Source organism: Mauremys reevesii, linkage group 5 (genome assembly GCF_016161935.1).
Source record: "Mauremys reevesii isolate NIE-2019 linkage group 5, ASM1616193v1, whole genome shotgun sequence".
NCBI lineage: Eukaryota > Metazoa > Chordata > Testudines > Geoemydidae > Mauremys > Mauremys reevesii.
This window is the reverse complement of record NC_052627.1, coordinates 91,228,175-91,251,955: the sequence shown is the minus strand read 5'-3', so window position 1 is coordinate 91,251,955 and position 23,781 is coordinate 91,228,175. Positions and strand designations below refer to the sequence as shown.

Genomic DNA, 23,781 nt, shown 5'->3' with positions numbered 1-23,781 from the left:
ATTTTTAGAAGGTCTCTTTCTATAAGTCTATAATATATAATTAAACTATTGTTGTATGTAAATTAAATAAGGTTTTTAAAATGTTTAAGAAGATTCATTTAAAATTAAATTAAAATGCAGAGCCCCCCAGACCGGTGGCCTCAACCCGGGCAGTGTGAGTGCCGCTGAAAATCAGCTTGCATGCCACCTTCAGCACACATGCCATAGGTTGCCTACCCCTGATCTGGACTCAGGGGAAGGAGACTCTGGAAAAATTCCACCATGATTTCAACAGCTTCCACCCCACCATCAACCTCAGCCTGGACCAATCTACATGGGAGGTCCGCTTCCTAGACACCACGGTGCAAATAAGTGACGGTCACGTTAACACCACCCTATACCGAAAACCCACCAACCGCTATGCCTACCGTCATGCCTCCAGCTTCCATCCTGGACAAACCACACGATCCATTGTCTACAGGCAAGCACTGAGGTACAACCACATCTGCTCCAAACCCTCAGACAGAGACCAACACCTACAAGATCTTCACCAAGCATTCTCAAAACTACAATACCCACACAAGGAAATAAAGAAACAGATCAACAGAGCCAGACATGTACCCAGAAGCCTCCTACTGCAAGACAAGCCCAAGAAAGAAACCAACACTGGCCATCACATACAGTCCGCAGCTAAAACCTCTCCAATGCATCATCAGTGATCTACAACCTATCCTGGACAATGATCCCTCACTTTCATAGGCCTTGGGTGGCAGGCCAGTCCTCGCCCACAGATAACCCACCAACCTAAAAGCATATTCTCACCAGTAACTACACACCGCACCATAGTAACTCTAACTCAGGAACCAATCCATGCAACAAATCCCCATGCCAACTCTGCTCTCATATCTACACCAGCGACACCATCACAGGACCTAACCAGATCAGCCACAACATCACCAGTTCATTCACCTGCACGTCCACCAATGTAATATATGCCATCATATGCCAGCAATGCCCCTCTGCTATGTACATCAGCCAAACTGGACAGTCCCTCCGTAAAAGGATAAATGGACACAAATCAGATATTAGGAATGGCAATATAAAAAAACCTGTAGGAGAACATTTCAATCTCCCTGGACACACAATAGCAGATTTAAAGGTAGCCATCTTGCAGCAAAAAAACTTCAGGACCAAACTTCAAAGAGAAACTGCTGAGCTTCAGTTCATCTGCAAATTTGACACCATCAGCTCAGGATTAAACAAAGACTGTGAATGGCTAGCCAACTACAAAAGCAGTTTCTCCTCCCTTGGTGTTCACATCTCAACTGCTAGAAGAAGGCCTCATCCTCCCTGATTGACCTAACCTCATTATCTCTAGCCTGATTCTTGCTTGCATATATATACCTGCCTCTGGAAATTTCCACTAAATGCATCCGACGAAGTGGGTATTCACCCACGAAAGCTCATGCTCCAATACGTCTGCTAGTCTATAAGGTGCCACAGGACTCTTTGCTGCTTTTGCAAAGATGTTGTTTAAGTTGGGTTTGTGCCCTTTTTCACTTCTTTATAACATTATAAAGAAGATCTTTTTTCTACTTGTTAAACCTTATCAGGAAAGTTAAACATAGACTTCCCTGGTATTGCTGGAAGACTTTTTGCTGGAGACAGAATGTCAGAGGTGTATACTGTGAACTCTCACTTCTTAACTGGAGGAACAGGAATGCTGGATCTTTAACTGAGACATCCTTTCACTCAAGCATTCGTTAGGCAATTAAGTTAAAGAGGTGTTAACACAAACCAAAGAATTTTAAACCCTCTATCAAAACATCCTATCCCTTCCCAACTGTTGGGCTTTCAGACTCTTGGCACAAAGACCTGAATTTCAAATGTAAAAAACTAGGAGTAAGAAAGTGGTTTGTGGTTTTGGTTTGTTTGTTTTTAGTGTATAAGGAAAACAAAAAACAATATTGCAGATGTTCTGTATTTATCAAAAACAAAAAAGGCACCAACCTATTTCCCCCTTTATGTCACTTTTAATTTTCAACATTAAACATGAATGATCTCATGATTTTCCTTCAAAAAAATCAGTGCAAAATTACATGAATAGGATATGAAAGTTGCATAATTAATTGTAAAAATCAGGACATGCTATTGCTGAAGTTCCTAAAACAGTATTAACTCTGCCCCTTTCCATACATGTTGCTAAATGTACACTATAAAATACACAAGACAAAAATATATTTACCTTATTTTTCTTAAATAAGTACTACATGGCTGAGTTACTGTTGTGTTAGAAACCACACATTTTGTTTACCTTGACTTGTTTATTAAATTTTAATTTGATTATTCATAACATTTTATGCATTTAATTACATATTACATATGTGTAATATGTATGTTTTTAAAATATATTCATATATCACTCAATTTGGGCTAGCCACTAGATAGGCTTCCCTTACTATATCTTTTTCATTCATTGTGCTAAGAAAGCAACCCCTGACTGCATTACAGTTCTGTTCTAACTTGTGGCATAAATTATCCAACTGCTATAGTGACACTAATTAATTTCTTCCCAGCAAAAATACTAAGCTTGTTCTGACAGAAGAGCTTGAAGACAGTTTAGTTAGGCACAAACGCTGGGGGAATAGCTTTGACTGGCAGGATTTTTGCAATGATAAGGCCATAGGTTTAGCTCAGGACTGTTTTGTTCTGATTAGATATGCAGTATTATGCTACAATTGGCTCTAATCACTGACTGATTTTAGTTCCCAAATACCTGTCATCACCATCACTGATGCACTCAGGAAGAGCAAGGCTACAGCCGAACAGCATGATGTGTTGATAGCAGCTGAGGCGGTTGAGATAACTGAAGAACTTGAGGAACTTTTCCATTTCAATGCTTTTGACAATGGAAAGAACTGATGTTAGAGTGGTGTGGTTATATGGCAGCATTTGGCACTGGCTGTACGTGATATTTATGCAGGCACCTGTGAAATCAAAACAGTTAAATTTAGCATGTCGTATGAATCAATTAAAACATTATATGGTGATAGTAAGTATCTGCTGAATTGAATAGTTATCATTAAACACTATCACTTCACACCATGAAAGAGGAGCATTTTACTAGTGCTTGGAGAAACTGGAAAAGTTTCAAGTATCAGGGGGTAGCCATGTTAGTCTGTATCCACAAAAACAACGAGTCAGGTGGCACCTTAAAGACTAACAGATTTATTTGGGCATAAGCTTTCGTGGGTAAAAACCCCACTTCTTCAGATGCATGGAGTAAAAATTACAGATGCAGGCATTATTATACTGACACATGAAGAGCAGGGAGTTACCTAACAGGTGGAGAACTAGTGTTGACAGGGCCAGTTCAGTCAGGGTGAATGTAGTCCACTCCCAATAATTGATGAGGAGGTTTCAATGCCAGGAGAGGAAAAGTGAGCCAGTCACCCCCGGTCCCTATTGAAGCCCAAATTAATGGTGTTAAATTTGCAAATGAATTTTAGTTTTGCAGTTTCTCTTTGAAGTCTGGTTTTGAAGTTTTTTTCTTCAAGTATAGCTACTTTTAAATCTGTTATAAAATCTGGAAAAGTTTGGGGTTTAGTTTGGATACTCAGCCAAAAGTTTGGCTTTCACATTTATCTGAACCTCTTGGATCTTCCAAACTGGATTGGAAACTATACATAACAAGCTCCCTCATGAGTTTTACATTAAAGTTAGGATACACAGACCATGAGAATACCCTCTTGTGGTATTTTTACATAAATGGCTCTGTCTGAAAGAGGGAAGGAAGCAGAAGAGATCAATTAAGGTAAATTGGGTTCTGGATCCAACAAAACCTTGGACCTACCACAAGCTTCCCTCCTCCTCTTTTTTATTTTATCCAAATTGGTTCTCCCATCCCTGATTTTTCTGCAATATATTGAAGGAACTCAGAGGCCCCAGAAGACTCAGCAAAAATCAAGGGGTAAAATCTTGGCCGCACTGAGGTCAATGGCACAATTTTGCCCAAGGATTTTTAAGATTTCCTCTCCTCTGTATACTGCTAATGAAAGTAAGAGTAAAACACTGACTTGAGGGAGGCATAGTACAGGTGAGCATTACATAAGCCTTCCCATACCACTGCACAGGAGTGCACACCACTCTTGATCTTCTATTCCCTGCTAGTCCCATGCTGAGCACCTTTTGGTATATAGAGTGCCAAGTCTATTTGCACAGAGCCAACTTTTTCAGAAGAATTTAGGGTCAGATTTTCAAGTGCTCAGTGCCCACAAACAAAGGCAATTTTTCAGAAGAGCACATAAATAAAGGCCAGATTTTCAAAGGTGATCAGCACCTATTTGCTCCCATTGAGACACCTATGGACAGATTTTCAAAACATCTCTATATTCAATATATTTAGCTCTGGCCACTTATTTTGGTGCCTATTTTGGGCACAAAAGTGAAATGCTTGCAAATGTATGGAAATTTTTTTAAAACATCATAACAGAGGCTCAAACTAAATGTATCCTGCAAGTTTAAAAAAAAAATTAAGAGGACCAAAAAAAAATGCCACCATGCCTAAAAAATGAAATTTGAAGAGCAACTATCAAAAGTCACAAAAACTAACAGCAAAACAAATTTTAAACACATCAGAAGCTGGAAACCTGTCAACCAGTGGAACCACTGGGGAATGGAGGTGCTAAAGAAGTACTCAAGGTTGTTGTGGAGAGGCTAAATGAATTCTTTGCACCAGTCTTCACTGCAGAAGATATGATGGAGATTCCCATACTTAAGCCATTATTTTTAGGTGACAAATCTGAGGAACTGTCCCAGACTGAGGTGTCAATAGAGGAGGTTTTGGAAGTCAGGTATGAAATTGCAGAGCTACTAACTGCAGTAACCTATTGTTAAATCAGCCTCTGTACCAGATGACTGGCAGATAGCTAATGTAACACTGACTTTTTAAAAAGGCTCCAGAGGCTATCCTAGCAATTATAGGCTGATAATCCTAACTTCAGTACCATGCAAAGTGGTTGAAACTATAATAAAGAAGAGAATTATCAGACACACAGATGAACATAATATGTGAAGAAGAGTCATCATGGCTTTTGTAAAGGGAAATCATGCCTCACTAATCTATTAGAATTCTTTGAAGGGTTCAACAAACATGTGGACAAGGGTGATCCAGTGCATACAACGTTCTTGGACTTTCAGAAAGCCTTTGACATGGTCTCTTACCAAAGGCTCTTAAGCAAAGCAGGCAGTCATAGGATAAAAGGGAAAGTCATTTTATGGATGACTGGTTAAAAGTAGCTGGTTAAAAGATAGGAAACAAACGGGTTGGAATAAATGGTCAGTTTTCACAGTGTACAGAAATAAATAGCTAGGTCCTCTAAGAATCTGTACTGAGCAGTGTTCCTTCCAATTGTTTACGTCCATGTGCAGAATGAATTTTGTTATGTGCACCAATATAGAGGTGTAAAAGCAGCAAAGAATCCTGTGGCACCTTATAGACTAACAGACGTTTTGCAGCATCAGCTTTGGAGGTGATGTGTGGTGGTGGGGCGAGGGGTTTGGAGTGTGGGAGGGGACTCAGAGCTGGAGCAGAGGGTTGGGGAGCAGGAGGTGTGAGGGCTCTAGCTGGGGGGAGGGCTCTGGGGTGGGGCTGGGGATGAAGGTATTGAGGTATGGGAGGGAGCTCCAGGCTAGGGCACAGGGTTGGGGTGTGGGGGGATGAGGGTTCTGGCTGGGGATATGGGCTCTGGGGTGGGTCTGGGGATGAGTGGGGCTCAGGGTTGGAGCAGAGGGTTGGGGTGCGGGCTATGGGGTGGGGATGGGGATTAAGGGTTTGGGGTGCAGGTTGCCCCAGGGATGCAGTGGGGAGAGAGGACTGCCCCCAGCCCTCTCTCACTGCAGCAGCCTGGGGCCAGGTGAAAGGTGCCTCTCCCCAGCCGCAGAAGCTCCGGCGGGGCTGGGCTGGGCCGGGCCAGGCCAGGGAAGAAGCACCTCTACCAGGCCACAGCAATTCCAGCGGTGCTGGGTTGGGCCAGGCTGGGGGAGGGACTCCTCTCCCTGGCAGCTCTGGCTGGCCTGTGTTGGGCCATGCTGTGGGAGGAGCTCTTCTCCCCGCCTGCACAGCCCTTGCAGCACAGCTTACAGGGAACTTGGGTACTGGGACCAGTGCTGTTCAACATATTCATAAATGATCTGGAAAAAGGGGTGGACTGTAAGGTAGCAAAGTTTTCTGAGGATATACAATTACTCAAGATAGTTAAGTTCAAAGCTGACTATGAAGAGTTACAAAGGGATCTCACAAAACTGGGTGACTGGGCAACAAAACGGCAAATGAAATTCAGTGTTGTGGAAATAGAGCAAGAACTGCCAGGGATTTGAAGGGGATTTCAGTGCAAACAGTCCCCTGTGTGAGCAAGAGTCAGGCTAGCTGTAACTCTAATAACACAAGATTTGTAGAAGCAAGGATTGTGTGAGGCGAGTGGGAAAGAACTGTGTGAGAAGTGTTGTGACCTTGTGTTAGATAAGTATGGAATGTAGACTATAGTCTAAATAGAAGTGAGAAAAATAAGATACCAGGATGACCTATGTATAAACAAAATGCAGCTGTTGCTCATTATTGTATGTAACAAAAGGTATAAATGCTTGCTGTAATTGTTTACCTGGAGAGAGACCTGTTTAACTCTCTCCCTCCACGCAATTGCTAGAGATAACAAAGTATCTAACTTGCTGCACCCAACCTAAGAGTGAGAACTCTGTTTTTCTCTGACAATTTGGGGGCTCATCAGCAGCAACTGCTGCGGATCATTCCCCTTCGAACCCCATGGCATCACAATAGAGGTATGAAACCTTTTGAAATCTCTGTTGGGGTGTCAGAGGAGGACTATCAGTGGGGCCGTTTGTCCCTGTTGGGCTTACGCCATCCGAACTTATTGATTGTGCAACAAGTTCAGATGCAGAGCGGTACTGGGGAATTATTTGCCACCCCCAATAAGGTTATTTTGAAGTGGTACTGAGGTCTTAGTTTCCCACCCTCAATAAGGTAGTTGTATGTGGTACTGAGGACTATAGTTTGGCCTCCCCCATAAGGTTAATGCATAACCTAGTGGTTGACTGGGTGGTGCAGTGGTTAGCGTAGCTGCCTAGCAAGGGGGAAGCTGGCAGATTCTAATCCGGCCTGGCTAGTTTTTGCTATCAGGTTGGGGGAGGGATAGCTCAGTGGTTTGAGCATTAGCTTGCTAAACCCAGGGTTGTGAGTTCAATCCTTGAGGAGGCCACTTAGGGATCTGGGGCAAAAATTGGTCCTGCTAGTGAAGGCAGGGGGCTGGACTCAATGACCTTTTTGAGGTTCCCTTTGTCGAAGAAAAACTCAGTTCTCGCTTTCTGTTTGGGTTTTCACAGTTTTATTCTTTCTCTAGTAATTACAATAGAGGGAGAGAGTGTCCTAGGAAACAGGGTTGCCCCTTGCCCCGGACAGGTCTCTCTCAATTAGTAAACAATCACAGCAAGCATTTATACCTTTGTTACAGACAATAGCTAGCAATCCTGGAGACAGTAAAAAGAAAACATTTGCATTTGTTTATACATAAGCTTCTTTGCTATCTTATTTGTCTCACTACTAGAAAAAACAAGACTGCATATTGCAAGGTCGTAATGACTTTTCACACAGTTCACTCTGTCTTACATTATCTTGCTTCTACAAATCTCACATCATTAGGGTCACAGCTAGCCAACTCATGCTAACTTAACTAACATACATTTAAGATCCCTTCAAATCCTTGTTAATTATTAATTGGCTTCCACACCTTCCAGTTCTAGGAGATTGGCATATCTCCAATTATTACCTTTATAAGGGAAATGCATTAGGTTAATGCACCGGTGCTGAGTAGTTGTTACCGCCTCACAAAGGGAAAGTTGTATTGAGTCCGGACATAAGGTAAAGATGCATCGTGGTATAAAGGAATAGAGGCCTTGGTGTGTGTGGGTATACTAGTGTGAATGAGAGCCACCAGAAGATGCGCAGAGTACTCTGCGAAGCCGTAGCTCATGACCGGAGATACTTTAACACAAGCCCGGTGACTCCACCTAGTGGATCGGTAAAAAAGTCCTGACTAAGGTGGCTCTCTCTGCCTGGCATCGTCCAGCGAGAGGCCTGCCTGGGTCTAGGATTGTGTGAACCCATCTTCCCTCCCCCTTTCCTCTCCGCGTGAGCCACTGACTGATCTGACCATCTCATTGGAAGCAATTAAAATAAGCGGCGCTATCTCTCTGAGACTAGCCGACGCTCTTTGCTGAAGGGAGGTGTAGGAGGGTCGTGGACATCCTCGTTAATCTTTCCTGTGTGAGTGACCTGAGCGGACGGTGGTGTGATACCCTTAGTTTATGAGCCGCTAGCGGACAGGGCGCCTCCCTGTGTGTGTGATTGGAAAATGGGTGGAGGACATTCTAAGCATTCCCCATCACCACCTACGGGTACCCCAGCATATTACATGCACGTACATTATGGTCCTAGAAACTGCAGGTATTTAGAAAATTAGAATTTTTTACACGTGTGATAATCCATCTAAACAATTCCTACTAGAAGGTACCTTCAATCTAGATAAGATCATACATCTCAAAGGAGCTTTTTAATTACCAAAAAGCCTCTGACACACAGCGGGAGCATTTTGTCTATTGAGGAAAGGAACGGATTAATTTGAAATTCGTCTTGGCCCAGAGATAAAGAGAAAGCTGCTTTGCGTTCAAGGGCAAGAATTGACACAGACCATGCCAAGCATAGAAAACAACAAAGTTTAGAGGGTACAGAGATGGAAAACACAGACAAAACAGCTAAAGGAGGAGCTGAGCTTCATGTCCCTGGAGCCGATTTGGTTTCGGGACATTGAAGAAGCCACAGTCAGCCGGCTGGACTGGAATACTGAGCAAAGGTCTCTGAAAGAGATACCCCAAAAGACCCCAGACCTCCCTGTCTCTCCTACCCCCGGGCCTGGCCAGCCCGGGTAGCATGTTTGTGAGTATGAAAGTGGGTTGGGTTTGAGCATTAACGTGTCTTTTTTCCTTTGAGTGACGTGAAAGCAGTTCCCGCACTTACCGCTGTGTTATTAGTTTATTAATAAAGCTTTAAAATTCAGTCACATGGTGTGTTCCTGTATCTTACCCCCGAACGGTCCTGCGGTCTCAGACTGATCACCTGAGATCCTAAGCAGATTGGTAACAAATATCTGTCACAGTTTTGGTGGAAAATTGAGTAAGGGGGGAGCCCTGCAGAATGTACACCATCTATTTGTTTTGCCCTTGTTATTTTATGTTTGCTTTGCTTGGTACTGTTGGTATTATATGTTAAGAATTGCATGATTAAAGGTGCAATTTCTCAGCTGTAGTAGGTCTAGGAACCCGAGTGAGGTTTAGTATTCCTCTCTCCACCCTGGTTGATGGGGAAGGGTTGCAAGTGGATCTACCCCCGGTCGTAGCAGGACTGGGCAATAGAGGAGTTGGGGATAAGGGAAGAGACATGTACCTGACACCTAGGAAAAATTGAGCAACTGAGAGCATAGATAAATTGAATAGTTAAGACTCCAATTGGCCATGCGCCTTGCCAGGTGGCAAACCTCACGAGGGAAGACTCGGGTAGCCTTGTGAGTAAGAATGTATAAGGGAAGAGACCAGGAAGGGTGGGGGCTAGTTGAGAAGCCCACCCTCCTTGCTAAATTGGTAGTGGAACAAAGCTGGTGCCCATGAGAGGGATGGTTCAGTGAGAAAAACAGGATTGGGCTCAAGCAGGCAGGCAATAGATAGAGAGATTGGAAAACAAGTTGGAAATTTGGAGGGCATAGTGAAAGAAAAGAAGTAAGTAATTACAGGAATGGGAAATTAAAATCCCTGGAACAATAATTGGAATGGTAAAATCTGAGTTGATTGGGTGTCATTTTGGGAAATAAGCAAGTGATTTAAGGAAAAAGAGTGAGAAGTTAACTCTGTAGTTGCTAGAGAAAATCGAGCAGTTGAATTTTGTAAAATGCTAAAGAAAATTCCTGGTTTCTTTGCAGCCATTCTGAGGAAGAAATGGGCCTTTTTCCAAAGGAATGTCTGTAAATAATCCAGGCAAAGAGGTTATTTAAGTGAAATCATTTGACTACGAATAAGTTAGTCGAATTTGCTAAAAGAACACTCCTGGTATGTACAATCTTTGTTTATAGGTTTGAGATGAATTGTTTTAAAGTTGAAAAACAGAGAAATATTTTTGCCAGACACAGGAAATTAGTGTTGTTCAATTTTGGTATTTAGCATTTAACCCTTATGGTAACTTAATGCTTTACAAGATTTAAAATGTTTTTAAATAAAGACCAAAGTTGTGGCTGCAGCAGGGCAGTCAAAGCCAGGAGAATGGGAAAAGATTTAAAATTTGTTTTTGGTAACAAAATAGCAGATAAGAGCTCTGGTAAAGAGAGAAGGACAAGGCTCTGTGTGGTTGAGCTGTCACTTTGCTGGGGGTGCATGGAGATTTTGTGAGCACAAAAGAAACAGTTACACCTTGTGTAGAAATTGATGTGGCTAGTGTTGTGGAAATTGAATTGTGGAGGGAATGTGCATTTTCCCCGGAACATGTACAGTGTATATTGTAGCAGGGGTAAAAGAAATGCAAACCCACCATGCTGCTTAATTAAAATCATATTAGAACTCCAAAGGGAGCCACAATAGGTTGTGTTGTCTTTTTCAAGTCGCTGTGTGTTTTGAAAGCAGGAGTTAAAAGTAAAAGGCAATCAAAATTTTGGTAAAAACAATTGTGTCCCTTTTAAGTAAGAGTCTTTAAGCTGTGGATAGCTTTGGATCCAGAAGCAAGCCAGAAAGCATCTGTATTAATGCAAATTATTTAACTGATAAGGTAGAAGCCACTGAAACCTAGGCTGCCTATGAAACAAATCCAAGAAAATATGAGGTAATTCCTCTGTTTTGCCTGAAATCAACAAGGGTATTTGTATATAAAGGAAATATTTTAAGCAATAACTGACTGCCCAGAAGGGGTAGACCTATGTTCTTTTTGTCTTTCAGAAAATCAAAGAAAACTGATGCCAGCTGAAGAGCAATCAACATACCATACATTTACTGGCACAATAGGAATTATGTTCTGTGTTTTATGTCCTGTCTTGTGGTGTTTGTCTTGTGGCCAGAACTATTATGTTTAATATTTTCATAGGACAATCTAGTTCAAAATCAAATAGAAGGGTTAAATCAAAATGCAGATACTTGTTTTATTCAACTTGGAATACAAAGTGTTTGGATAATATCAAGAAAATGTGATATACTAAAGTCTAATACATTTGCTTAAGTAAGAAAAAGAAACTTCATTGGCCAGATTTTTCAATTGAAAAAAAATTGTTGAAAAAATTTGCACACCAACAGTCTTTGGAAGCAAGGACATGCAAGGTTAACCCACTCCCCATATTGCACATGGGATCCTTCTGGCTACCCCAGATTTCTAGCCAGAGGGCAGGGGAACGAGGAAAGCTATTGGACACCAGAGGCTGTACCGAGTGGACTCCTCAAAAGTGGGTATGCTTGTCCTAGCTTGTTGCTCCAAAGCTCTGTAATAAAGTTATTTTACTGGAAGGGTGTATGTGGCATACGTTAAATAATAAGACAAAAGTACTGTATAATGGCAATGTGTATGTGTTCATTGTTGGGAAAAAGTGTGAGTGAAGAGTGGAAGTTTCCTTTGTAGGTTAAAAGAAGCCAAGAAGAGGAGAAGGAAAAAGAACAGAATGAGTTAACTGGGCGGGGGGGGGGACCCTCAGTCCAAAGACAAGACACTGGCCCCTTTCAAGGACACTGCTCACAGCTAAGACTTGGCTGACAACCAAGAAAAGAGGGGGCTTGAATGTGCCGAAGCAGCTGTAAAATCTGCAAAACACTGCCAGGCATTCATTAAATGTGTTAGGTTTCTTTTTCCACAGGTAAAAGAAGCGCTACCCAAAGACCCTAGCAGCCCGTCCACTCCTTGGAAGCAGGAGACTGGATCTATGTAAAGGTCCACCAATGAAAGACTGCTTTGGCTCCATGCTGGAAAGGCCCTTACCAAGTCCGGCTGACCACCAACACCACTATGAAGTGCCAAGGACTACCCTCCTGGACCCACGCTTCTCACTGCAAAAAGACCCCTCCACCTGGAAATGACTCTCCGACTGATGATCAGCCTATTTCTCCTTCTAGCTCTGCTGTGCCTTCTGGACAGCAGGGAAAAAGGACAAGGTGAAGTGCTAGTAACCTCTCTCTTGTCCACTGACAGAGCTAACCTGCATTCAGTATTGCTACAGAAACCAAAGTACTACAGGGTGATGTGCTGGTAACCTCTCCCCTGTATGATGCTGAGCTACGATTGCTTCAAGAAAGAAGAAGGAACACTAGCTCCACTGAAATTGCCAAAGTCCAGGAATTCCTGACTACAAAAGACATTAAAAACTGACCCTGGTGAAGAAACAAAGAATTATATACTGTCATGAAAAATTTGTGGGACCCATGCTTGGAAATGTGGTATTTATTGGATTTTGGGGTTTATTCTACAGGCTGCGCCCTGTGATTTTGAATAAGTACCTTCACAGCATGTATTGCCTTCCCTAACTGGATTTTAAATGACGAAAGTACCAAAGGCACCTTGTTGCCACTGCCCCTGCACTCTCCTCATTATACTATTACCCCTGTAATATATCCAAATACAGACAATGCCATATATCTGACAAAACCCAATGGCCAAGGCCTTCACACTTCAGTGATTTATTTAAATATTGTTTGGAAAAAATATTTTTTAAGTTTCAGGATATCCCATATAAGCGAACAATTGAGTGGAAAAAGACTGGTCAGAGGAGATAAAAGTATATGACATCACTACAAATGAGCTTCAAAAATTTGAAATTAAGGTTTTATAGTGGGGTTGATATAATGGCCATTCCAGGGAGTCTGTAGTATATCAGGGGGAAGGGGTCCTTATTGTTTTGGTTACCCAATTAGTAAATAATCAGATTCATATTCAGAGAGTGTGTTCTGCCACTGGAAATTTTACCTGTACTGAAATGATCCCAGTAACTAATAATTTAACCTGTTCCATATTACAATATACCCCTTCCTATGCTATTCATGTTAATAACTTTCTAAAGTACCTGAGAATATTTAAAATAATAGATGTGTTATAATACTATCCCAGAGAAAGATGTACTAGAACATCGAATAACAATAATTAATGCCCCATTAGGGACTGTAAAATTTATCCTTCCCCTATCCAGTTTTCAAATCACTTCCATGTATCCAAATTGCTCCAAGAGAAATGCTAATGGCTAGCACAGCAAAGGGAACAGATGTAAGTCTCCTCTAGGAAGAAAAGAGGCTTAGCTGGACACTTATGGGATGGTGCAAATAGTGCAGCAGCAATTTGGAATATTCTTAAGGGCCAACAACATGATGAGAAATTAGGGCAACTAGAAAAAGCCACAGGCTTTATTTCTGGAGCACAACTAACCCAAGTACAGGCTGGAGTTGATGAATTACATGTAATTCTGCCCTTAATTCAATGACCCAGAAGTTGCTGACAGAGATAGTATTGAATATCACTAAGGCTGGGAAGGCATTACAGTGGGATTTGGCATGTTCAGAGATTCAGGATTTCCTGAATGACCAGCTAATGGCCATTCGGAGTGATCTTGAGCATGAGGCGTGGCCCACTGCCCTTACAGATACCTCAGGAATGCCATCTGATTTGTGGCCATGGAGACATACTTGAAGATTTTCAGGATGGATGTGCAAGTACTCACAGTGCTCCTTCCAAGCATATGGGCCAGTAGGAGGGGTGTGGTCTTCCACATACCGAATCCTGCCGTGCCCATGGGGAGGATGCATGTGGGACTGGATTATTCACCGTGATATCTGGGAGATTAGACCACCTGGTAATGCCTAGCCGATTTGTTGTTAGTGATCCTGGAATAACACCTGATATTTGGATTGGAATAGGGAATCAGTGGACATTTTGGCCCGTGGAACTCCCGCAGCTTTAGTGTGTAAGGAAATTGAAGCAAGTGGAAGTTGTCACAGTGTTTGACAAAGTTTGGTGGGAAGGTATGGGACAAGGAACTACTGTGACAGGACACCTACTTTTTCAAGCTAATGATAGCTGTGTGTGTTGAGGCCACCACTTTGCGAGATATATATTTTAATCTCACTACTGTTGCAGGCAATCATATTATTTACTGGCCTGTGGATAGAATTATAGAAGTAGCCCTTAGGTTTTAGATACCCTTTAATTGGACTAGTTTAGTATTTGATCGGTTTCAAAATTTGCTTTCACTGTTAACAGAGGTTCAAAGAATCTCTGAATTACAAGGGCAAATTTATATGCTTCAAAATATATATCAAGTTGAAAAGTATGCCTTTCATACAGCTTATAGAGTGTCTATTTTATGTACTAAGTATGATGTATTGTGCTTTGTGACTAAAACTGTACAACAACCCCATCATGTTATTACTGTGGGAATATTACTGCTTTTCTTGTTGTTATTTGGTTTAGGATTATGTTATTGTTGTTGTAAAGGATGTGATAATAGTAATACCTTTCATGTCCATGCTAATCATGCATTGTCATTGCATCCAATCAAGACCCCTAAGGTTGAAGCATTTGATGTAGAATCTGAAATCCAAGGCTTGATGCAAATAGAGATTTAAGAATGCTTGTTGTGCTAGAAGCACAAAAGGGGTGTGTGTGGAAGTAGAGCAAGAACTGACAGGGATTTGAATGGGATTTCAATGCAAACAGTCCCCTCTGTGAGCAAGAGTCAGGCTAGCTGTAACCCTAATAATACAAGATTTGTAGATGCGAGGATTGTGTGAGGCGAGTGGGAAAGAACTGTGTGAGAAGTGTTGCGACCTTGTGTTAGATAAGTATGGAATGTAGACTATAGTCTAAATAGAAGTGAGAAAAATAAGATACCAGGATGACCTATGTATAAACAAAATGCAGCTGTTGCTCATTATTGTATGTAACAAAAGGTATAAATGCTTGCTGTAATTGTTTACCTGGAGAGAGACCTGTTTAGCTCTCTCCCTCCATGCAATTGCTAGAGATAATAAAGTATCTGACTTGCTGCACCCAACCTGAGAGTGAGAACTCTGTTTTTCTCTGACAATGTTGATAAATGCTAAATAATGTACACCAGAAAACATAAAACCAATTATACATACAAAATGATCGGGGTCTAAATTAGCTGTTACCAATCAAAAAAGAGATCTTGGAGTCATTGTGAATAGTTCTCTGAAAACATCTGCTCAATGTGCAGTGGCAGTCAAAAAAAAGCTAATGTTAGGAACGATTAGGAAAGGGACAAATAATAAGACAGAAGATATAATAATGCCACTATATAAATCCATGGTATGCCCACACTTGAATATGCACTTGAATATGGGGAATGCAGTTCTGGCTGCCCCATCTCAAAAAATGATATATTAGAATTGGAAAAGGTACACAGAAGGGCAACAAAAGTGATTAGGGGTATGGAACAGTTTCCATATGAGGAGAGATTAAAAACATAGAATGAAATGAAAAGCCCAGAACAAAGCATATGAGACCTGGGGACAAAGTATTCTCTGTCAAGAGGATCCAGATGTGGAACAATCTTCCAGAGGATATCAGGCAAATTCAGAGTGTGACCATCTTTAGAGAACATTGCAAGACTTCCTCTTTGAGATAGTCTTTCCACCAGCAGTGACACTGACAATTCAAACACCACTTTTATTCTGAAATTCCTTCCATCTCCTCCATCCCTCCCCCTCAAAAGAAAAAGCCCTAGCCCAAGCAGGGAAAAACAGAGACTTTATTAAGTCCACTAGGGACTTCACTCTTGCTATTAAATGTACACGAACGGTGCTCAGATATTATGGTGATGGGTAACAGTATAAAACCCTAAAGTAGATAAGTGACTATTCGTTCTTAGATTCATACATTTTCCAAACTAGGACTGTGTTTTTCATGAGATTCATAGATTTTAAGGCCAGAAGGCACCATTGTGATTGTCTACCCTGGCCTCCTGCATAACACGGGCCATTGGACTTCCATGAATGAATTCCTGGTTCAAGTCCAATACCTGTGGTTGAACTAGAGCATATTTTATAGAAAAACATCCAATCTTGATTTTAAAATTTCCTGTGATGAAGACTCCGCCACAATTCTTGGTAAGTTGTTCCAATGGTTAATTTTCCTCCCTGTTAAAAAATTGTGCCTCATATAGTTCCACAGAGATACGTAAGACTTTACAAAACAAATAAAGATGTCTCTGTGCTGCGAAGGTTCAACTGTACCGTTAAGTAACAGCCCCACCCTAATGGAATTGTGGAGCCACCCTGCCCCATGAGGTGCTAAACAGTGATGAGCCAACTCCAGGATATGATGTAATTAGTCAAGCATCTAGCTTGGTGGTCAGCGCCACCATACCAGACAGTTTTTTACTGAACATGTGTAAAAGTATTTTGGACCACCTGAGAAGTGCCCCAATAGTCTATTAATCTTAGCCTGGCCTGGCTAATTGCTATTAGAATCTGGCTCCTTAATTTTACATTTCTTTAAAAAAATATTTTAACCTAATTTTAGAGAAGGATTTATTGAGTCTATCCTTCCACTAAGAAAAATAGTTTCTAGTAGAGAACTAATGAAAATATTAGAGAAAAGCTTATAAACTCCTCTATTATTTTGAATATGTTCATTCTTATATTATCTTTTTGTATATACTTAAGTTCCTGTAGTCATCAGATCCTTTCCTCAGTGAGCCCAGTTACACGCATCAGCAGTGGTGTAAGGCCCAACAGCCACTTTCAACTCAGTTTCTATTGCAAAAAATGATTTGGGGTTAAACAGCACCGAATGAATTAAAATTAGGTGATGGGCATGGACTGGTGCTAAACTATAGTCAAGGATGCTGAGATCATCTGAGGAAGGCAGCTCCTTAAACCAGCTTCTAAATCAGTTATTTAAAGCAATGTACAGTTCAAAGAAGTCTGGCTACCTCTGGAAAACTGCACAGTTCTCTGAGACCAGGCTCTGAGGGGAAACAGCAGCTTTCCTTTAAATCGCCACCAGGAAGAGCACTTGCCATTAAATATAAGGGGCAAAGAGATTTTACTTTTTCTTTTGGTAATAAAATATTCCAGCTGCACAGATGGTAGTCAATGCACAACAGTGATATCACCAAAAAGGTCCAAATGGTTGGAAAGAATTTGACTTTGGATAATCAGTGTCCATAGCAAAGTCTGTTTATATCATACCTAGTTTGGTAGAATTTAAGGCAGTCAGGTTGGAGTGGGCAAGGAATCATATTTTTCAATTTCCAAACCATTTGGAATTTTCACATTTTTACTGGTTCAGGTTTTCAAGTACCTGTGACTTTCCCACAACCATTATGATTCATTATTTCACTTGGCATGCCGCAGTTGGTTACTTGATCTAGTGGGTGGTCAAACAGAATTAAGTCTCTCCACATATGCTACTGCTACTGACAAAGAGTTTGTCTACACTGGCAGTTTACAGCACTGCAACTTCCTCGCTCAGGGGTGTGAAAAAACACCCCCCTGAGTGCTGCAAGTTTCAGTATTGTAAAGTGCCAGTGTAAACAGTGCCCCAGCACTGGAAACTAGACCCCTTGTGGAGGAGAGTTTTTTAGAGTGCTATGAGAGCTCTTTCCTAGTGCTGCATCGTGACACAAAGCATGCTAAAGCACTGTCGGATCAATATTGTGCATGTCATCATGTATCAACACTGTCTCTAGTGCCCTGCATTGCTGGTGTAGGTCTTCTTCAGGTAGAGTGAGGAGTTTTGGAATATCATACAACATCCCAAATATACTGCTGTGTTCCTTGAGCTGCATGAAACTTTCTTCAGCTGACTGTATTGCACAATCTAGCACCTGGTTAAATAATTTAACGGTGAATTGTTTTTTGAGGTCTCTTATGGGATTATCCCGTGCCTTGTAATCAACATTTCTTCTTCTTCGGTGACTCTTGTATTCTTGAATGGGTGGGAAAATAGCTTCAGTGTGAAGTTCCTCTGCCAACTTCTGTGCACTCTTCAGAACATTTTGAAATCCCTCACCTGACTGGTAAGACTGTTGGTATGACTTTGCTTTGTCCAGTTGTTCCATTGCTCCAGATATATCAAGGTCAACACCTGGGAGTCTCTTGCTTACAACATTTATTTCAAACAGTATGTCATGCCACAACACTAAGCCACACAGAAATTTGAAGTTATGTATGTTTCTGGTTATTCCATTTCCTTCTGCCACTGTTCTCCCATGAACAGTTCCTGTCATAGCATTATCCTCCATAATGGCAACTATGGCATCATCTATCTTCCCAATTTGGTGTTTGATAGGCTTTATCGCCTCCACTCGACTTTCCCATCATGTGGCACTCAGTGGTTTCTGTGTCAGAGAGAAGGTTCCTAGATGTTGCTTCAAAATTTGCCATTGATGAGTTGATGCAGAGAAAAATACATAGATGCTTTGAATTACATTAAAAAATTCAGCAGCCTCACTAGAAGCTGATGCTGCATCACTGACCACTAAATTCAATGAATGAGAACTGCATGGGACAAAAAAAGCTCGAGGGTTTAACTCTCGGATCCATGTCTGCAACCCTCTGTTCTTTCCTCTCATGTTGGCACCATTATCGTAGCCCTGACCTCTCATGTCAGCTATCGCAAGTCACATATCTTCCAGCTTTTTAAAAAGCACATTTGTCATACCAACTCCTGTGGTGTCAGAAATTTCAATAAATTCTAGAAAATGCTCCTACTAGCTCCTACTACTTCAGTTGACTGCCTGTTCTCCTCAATTGGGTTCAGGGAAGCAGCAGGAAACAGGAAGCTCCCTGAGAAGCTGGTGTTAATCAGGCCAGGCTCCTGGGGGTGCTAGAGAGGTACATCAGAGGCTCCTCCTCCTCTCTCTCCCTGCAGCTCCTGCTGCTTTCTGTTATTCCCTCTCACCTTTTCTCCTGCCTGGCTGTTATGTCTCTTGTGCCTTCCTTCCTCCAGCACAGCACTCCACCACCTCTGTGCATCTAGAGCAGAGAGAATACATATGCACCAGCAGCAGACACAATTTTCTACACTCTGGTGCCTCCCGCCCCGCCCATAGTCTGGCACCTGAGGCAGCCACCTCAGTTCGCCTCATGGTAAGGCCAGCCCTGCAAACCAATTGTAGAATGAACCAGCGATGGGAAAAAATCAGTCATGGGTTCAGCAGGAGCCTCTATCCAATAAGAACTTAAGAACAGCCATACTGGGTCAGACCAAAGGTCCATCTAGCCCAGTATCCTGTCTTCTGACTGTGGACAATGTCAGATGCCCCAGAGGGAATGAACAGAACAGGTAATAATGGAATCATACAACTGGAAGGGACCTCGAGAGGTCATCTAATCCAGTCATCTGCCCTCATGGCAAGACTAAGTATTATCTAGACCATTTCTGACAGGGTTTTGTCTAACCTGCTCTTAAAAATCTCCAATTATGGAGATTCCACAACCTCCCTAGGAGACTTATTCCAGTGCTTAACCACCCTGACAGTGAGGAAGTTTTTCCTGATGTCCAGCCTAAACCTCCCTTGCTGCAGTTTAAACCCATTGCTTCTTGTCCTATCCTCAGAGATTAAGAACAATTTTTCTCCTTCCTCCTTGTAACAACCATACTTGAAAACGGTTATGTCCCCTCTCCATCTTCACTTCTCCAGACTTCTCCTTGAACAAGCCCAATTTTTTCAACCTTCCTTCACAGATCAAGTTTTCTAGACCTTTAATCATTTTTGTTTTTTTAAAATCATCAAGTGATCCATCCCGTCACCCATTTCCAGCTTGTGGCAAACAGAAGCTAATGATACCATCGCTGCCCATCCTGGCTAATAGCCAATGATGGACCTATCTTCCATTAACTTATTTAGTTCTTTTTTGAACTCTGTTACAGTCTTGGCTTTCACAACATCCTCTGGCAAGGAGTTCCACAGACGTTGTATGAAGAATACTCCCCTAGGTTGTGTGTTACGAGGAGTAAATACTTCCTTATTTACTTTCTCAACACCAGTCATGATTTTATAGACCTCTATCATATCTCCCCTTGGTGGTATCTTTTCCAGTCTGAAAAGCCCCAGTCTTATTAATCTCCCCTCATACAGCATCTGTTCCAGCAATCTCAGTTGCTTCCTCTCTGCACTAAAGGTCCTTTAATTATAGGAAACTCAAGAAACATAAAAGAATCTCAGTTATACATAGAAAACTGGGCAGTGGATGTGAGGATGATAAAATGGGGGAAGTGTTTAATCACCTCTCTAAGTTCTGTACCAATATGGCTCATTCTTGTTTTTGAGATAAATGAGGGTTATTCTGTATGTTTCACTGTCTGGTGGAGAATGAATTTGCTGAGCTGGCAATTTTTTCCATCTCTAACACAGACAGTCTAAGCTAGATAATCAGGAGATCTAGTCTTAGAGGACTTGAGCTCATGTGCAGTACTGACATTGTAATAGCTGTTGCCAACTAGCTATTATAACATAAAAAAGATACTGTGGACTTTAAATAACAGTAAATGGTACATTTATTACTGAGAACCATACAGGTAGACATTCCAGGCTTGCCTGCCTGGCTACAAGTGCTGTAGCAAATGCAGTGTGCTTTTGCTGATAAGACTACATAATGATCCCCTCCATACAAGACTGTAGGTACTGGTTCTTACTCCAGAGTTCCTACTATCATCACATCTCCCTTTTATTCTTAAATTAAATACATACAGTGTAACTGAATTTCAACCTTTTTATTTAACCATATCACCTTAATTAATCATTCATAAATCTAATTTGAATCCTTAACAATCTAGAACAATTAGTCTGTATCTCCAGCCAGCTTTCTGATCACTCTGCCTTTAGGGGCAGTAACAGGAGTATCAGAGTCCTTTACCCTCACCCCCCATATCTGACTTGACAACTTGAGACTCAGTAGATTGAGTAGACTGGTCTGGTATTGCTTGCATTTCTGAGTTCTATGTTGGACACAGTTTCTGTTTGTTCTGTATTTTCATACTCCTGCACAATTCTTTTTATGCTTATCAAATCCTGTTTCTTCTATAGACATCTCCTTCCTCTATCTTAACAAGATAAGAAGTTGGAGCAGTGTGTTGGTCAATCATCTTTGCAGATTTTCATGTTCCTTTTTGACAAATACAAAAAGTCTCTCCATTTTCCAGTGGTGAAAAAGGTTTTGCACCTTTGTCAAAGAAATATTTCTGCTGTGCTTGTCTCAATTTTAGGCTACTTTGTAGGTCTCCTGGTATCACCTTGGGTTGTAACAACTGTGATGAAGTTGGTAATCTGGTCCTTAGTCGTCTTTCTATGAGGAGTTGCGTACATGATCCTCATCCTCTCACAGGTGTATTCTGATAATATACAAGCTAAGATAGGGATCTGTGTTATCCAAGCTAGATTTTTTTAAGAATTCTTTTTACAGTTTGAATTGCTCTCTCAGCCATTCTGTTCAACTGTGGGAACAATGAACTTGAACTTTAGTGACTAAAATCCCATTGCTTTGCAAAAGACTATGGAGAAAAACTGTACTCCACTATCACTAATAAGTTCTTCAGGATGCCATACCTTGCAAATATAGACTTGCTGTGTCTGATGATAGATGCACTTGAGGCATCCTGAGGCAAGCAGACATCTACGTATTTTGAATATTAATTAGGGCTGTCAAATGATTTAAAAAATAATCACAATTAATCACATGATTAATCACACTATTAAACAACAGAATACCATTTAAATAGTTTTGGATATTTTCTACATTTTCAAATATATTGATTTCAGTTACAACACAGAGTACAAAATGTACAGTACTCTCACCTTATATTTATTTGTATTACAAATATTTGCACTGTAAAAAACAAAAGAAATAGTATTTTCCAATTCACCTTATAAAACTACTGTAGTGCAATCTCTTTATCATGAAAGTGGAACTTACAAATGTAGAATCATGTACAAAAAATAACTGCATTCAAAAATAAAACAATGTAAAACTTTAGAGCCTACAAGTCCACTCAGTCCTACTTCTTATTCAGCCAATCACTCAGACAAACAGGTTTATTTACATTCGCAGGAGATAATGCTGCCTGCTTCTTGTTTACAATATCACTTGAAAGTGAGAACAGGCATTAGCATGGCACTGTTGTAGCTGGCATTGCAAGATGTTTATGTGTCAGATGCACTAGAGATTCATATGTCCCTTCATGCTTCAACCACCATTCCAGAGGACATGCATCCATGCTGATAATGGCTTCTGCTCAATAACCATCCAAAGCAGTGCGGACCAATGCATGTTCATTTTCAAAATCTGAGTCAGATGCCATCAGCAGAAGGTTGATTTTCTTTTTTGGTGGTTCGGGTTCTGTAGTTTCCACACTGGAATGTTGCTCTTTTAAGACTTCTGAAAGCATGCTCCACACCACAATCTCAGATTTTGGAAGGCACTTCAGATTCTTAAACCTTGGGTTGAGTGCTGTAGCTATCTTTAGAAATCTCACATTGGTACCTTCTTTGCGTTTTGTCAAATCTGCAGTGAAAGTGTTCTTAAAACAAACAATATGTGCTGGGTCATCATCTGAGGCTGCTATAATATGAAATATATGGCAGAATGCAGGTAAAACAGAGTAGGAGACATACAATTCTCCCCCAAGGAGTTCAGTCACAAATTTAATTAACACTTTTTTTTTTTTAAACAATCATCATGAGCATGGAAGCATGTCCTCTGGAATGGTGGCCAAAGGATGAAGAAGCATACAAAAGTTTAGCATATCTGGCATGTAAATACCTTGCAATGCCAGCTACAAAAGTGCCATGCAAATGCCCGTTCTTACTTTCTGGTGTCATTGTAAACAAGAAGCAGGCAGCATTATCTCCCGTAAATGTGAACAAACTTGCTTGTCTTAGCGACTGGCTGAACAAGAAGTAGGACTGCATGGACTTGTAGGCTCCAAAGTTTTACATTGTTTTGTTTTTGAGGGCAGTTATGTAACACAAAAAATCTACATTTGTAAGTTGCACTTTCACCACAAAGAGATTGCACAACAGTACTTGTATGAAGTGAACTGAAAAATACTATTTCTTTTGTTTGCCATTTTTACAGTGCAAATATTTGTAACAAAAAAAATATAAAGTGAGCGCTGTCTACTTTGTATACTGTGTTGTAACTGAAATTAATATATTTGAAAATGTAGAAAAACATCAAAAATACATTTAAATTGGTATTCTATTGTTTAACAGTGCAATTAAAACTGCAATTAATCACGATTAATTTTTTTGAGTTAATCATGTGAGTTAATTGTGATTAATGGACAACCCTAATAATAATCAATTAGAATAAGATCATCTGCATCTTGAAACTCAAACAGGTCAATGCAAAGTTTCTGCCAAGGTCTGTTTGGGACCTCATGTGGTAGCACTGGTTCCTTTTGATTTTTGTTTCTGAAGTTCAAACTGTGTTGCAAGATTGTACCATGTTCTCAATTTCACTACATCTGCCTGGCCAATAGACAGCAACTCAAGCTCTTCTTTCACATATCTCTGCTCCCAGATGATTCTCATGGATAACAGCCAAGATCTCTTTTCTGAGACCTGCTGATACTATGAGTCTGTCACTTTTAAAGTCAAGTCCATCTTGCACACTACACTGGGGGGGGGCGGAAATCAATCTAAGTTACGCAACTTCAGCTACGAGAATAACGTAGCTGAATTCGACATACTTAGATCT

The 23,781-nt window shown here is 41.0% G+C and overlaps 1 protein-coding gene across 8 annotated transcripts in view; it reads right to left on the bottom strand.

Moving 5' to 3' along the window:
* CORIN (corin, serine peptidase) overlaps positions 1–23,781 on the bottom strand; it is a 289,837-nt gene that overhangs the window by 185,720 nt on the left and 80,336 nt on the right. For all 8 annotated transcript variants that reach the window (XM_039541668.1, XM_039541670.1, XM_039541669.1 and 5 more), the window contains exon 4: positions 2,756–2,966. In XM_039541668.1, the coding sequence (XP_039397602.1) occupies positions 2,756–2,966 (211 nt within the window). The remainder of the gene's footprint in view (positions 1–2,755; positions 2,967–23,781) is intronic.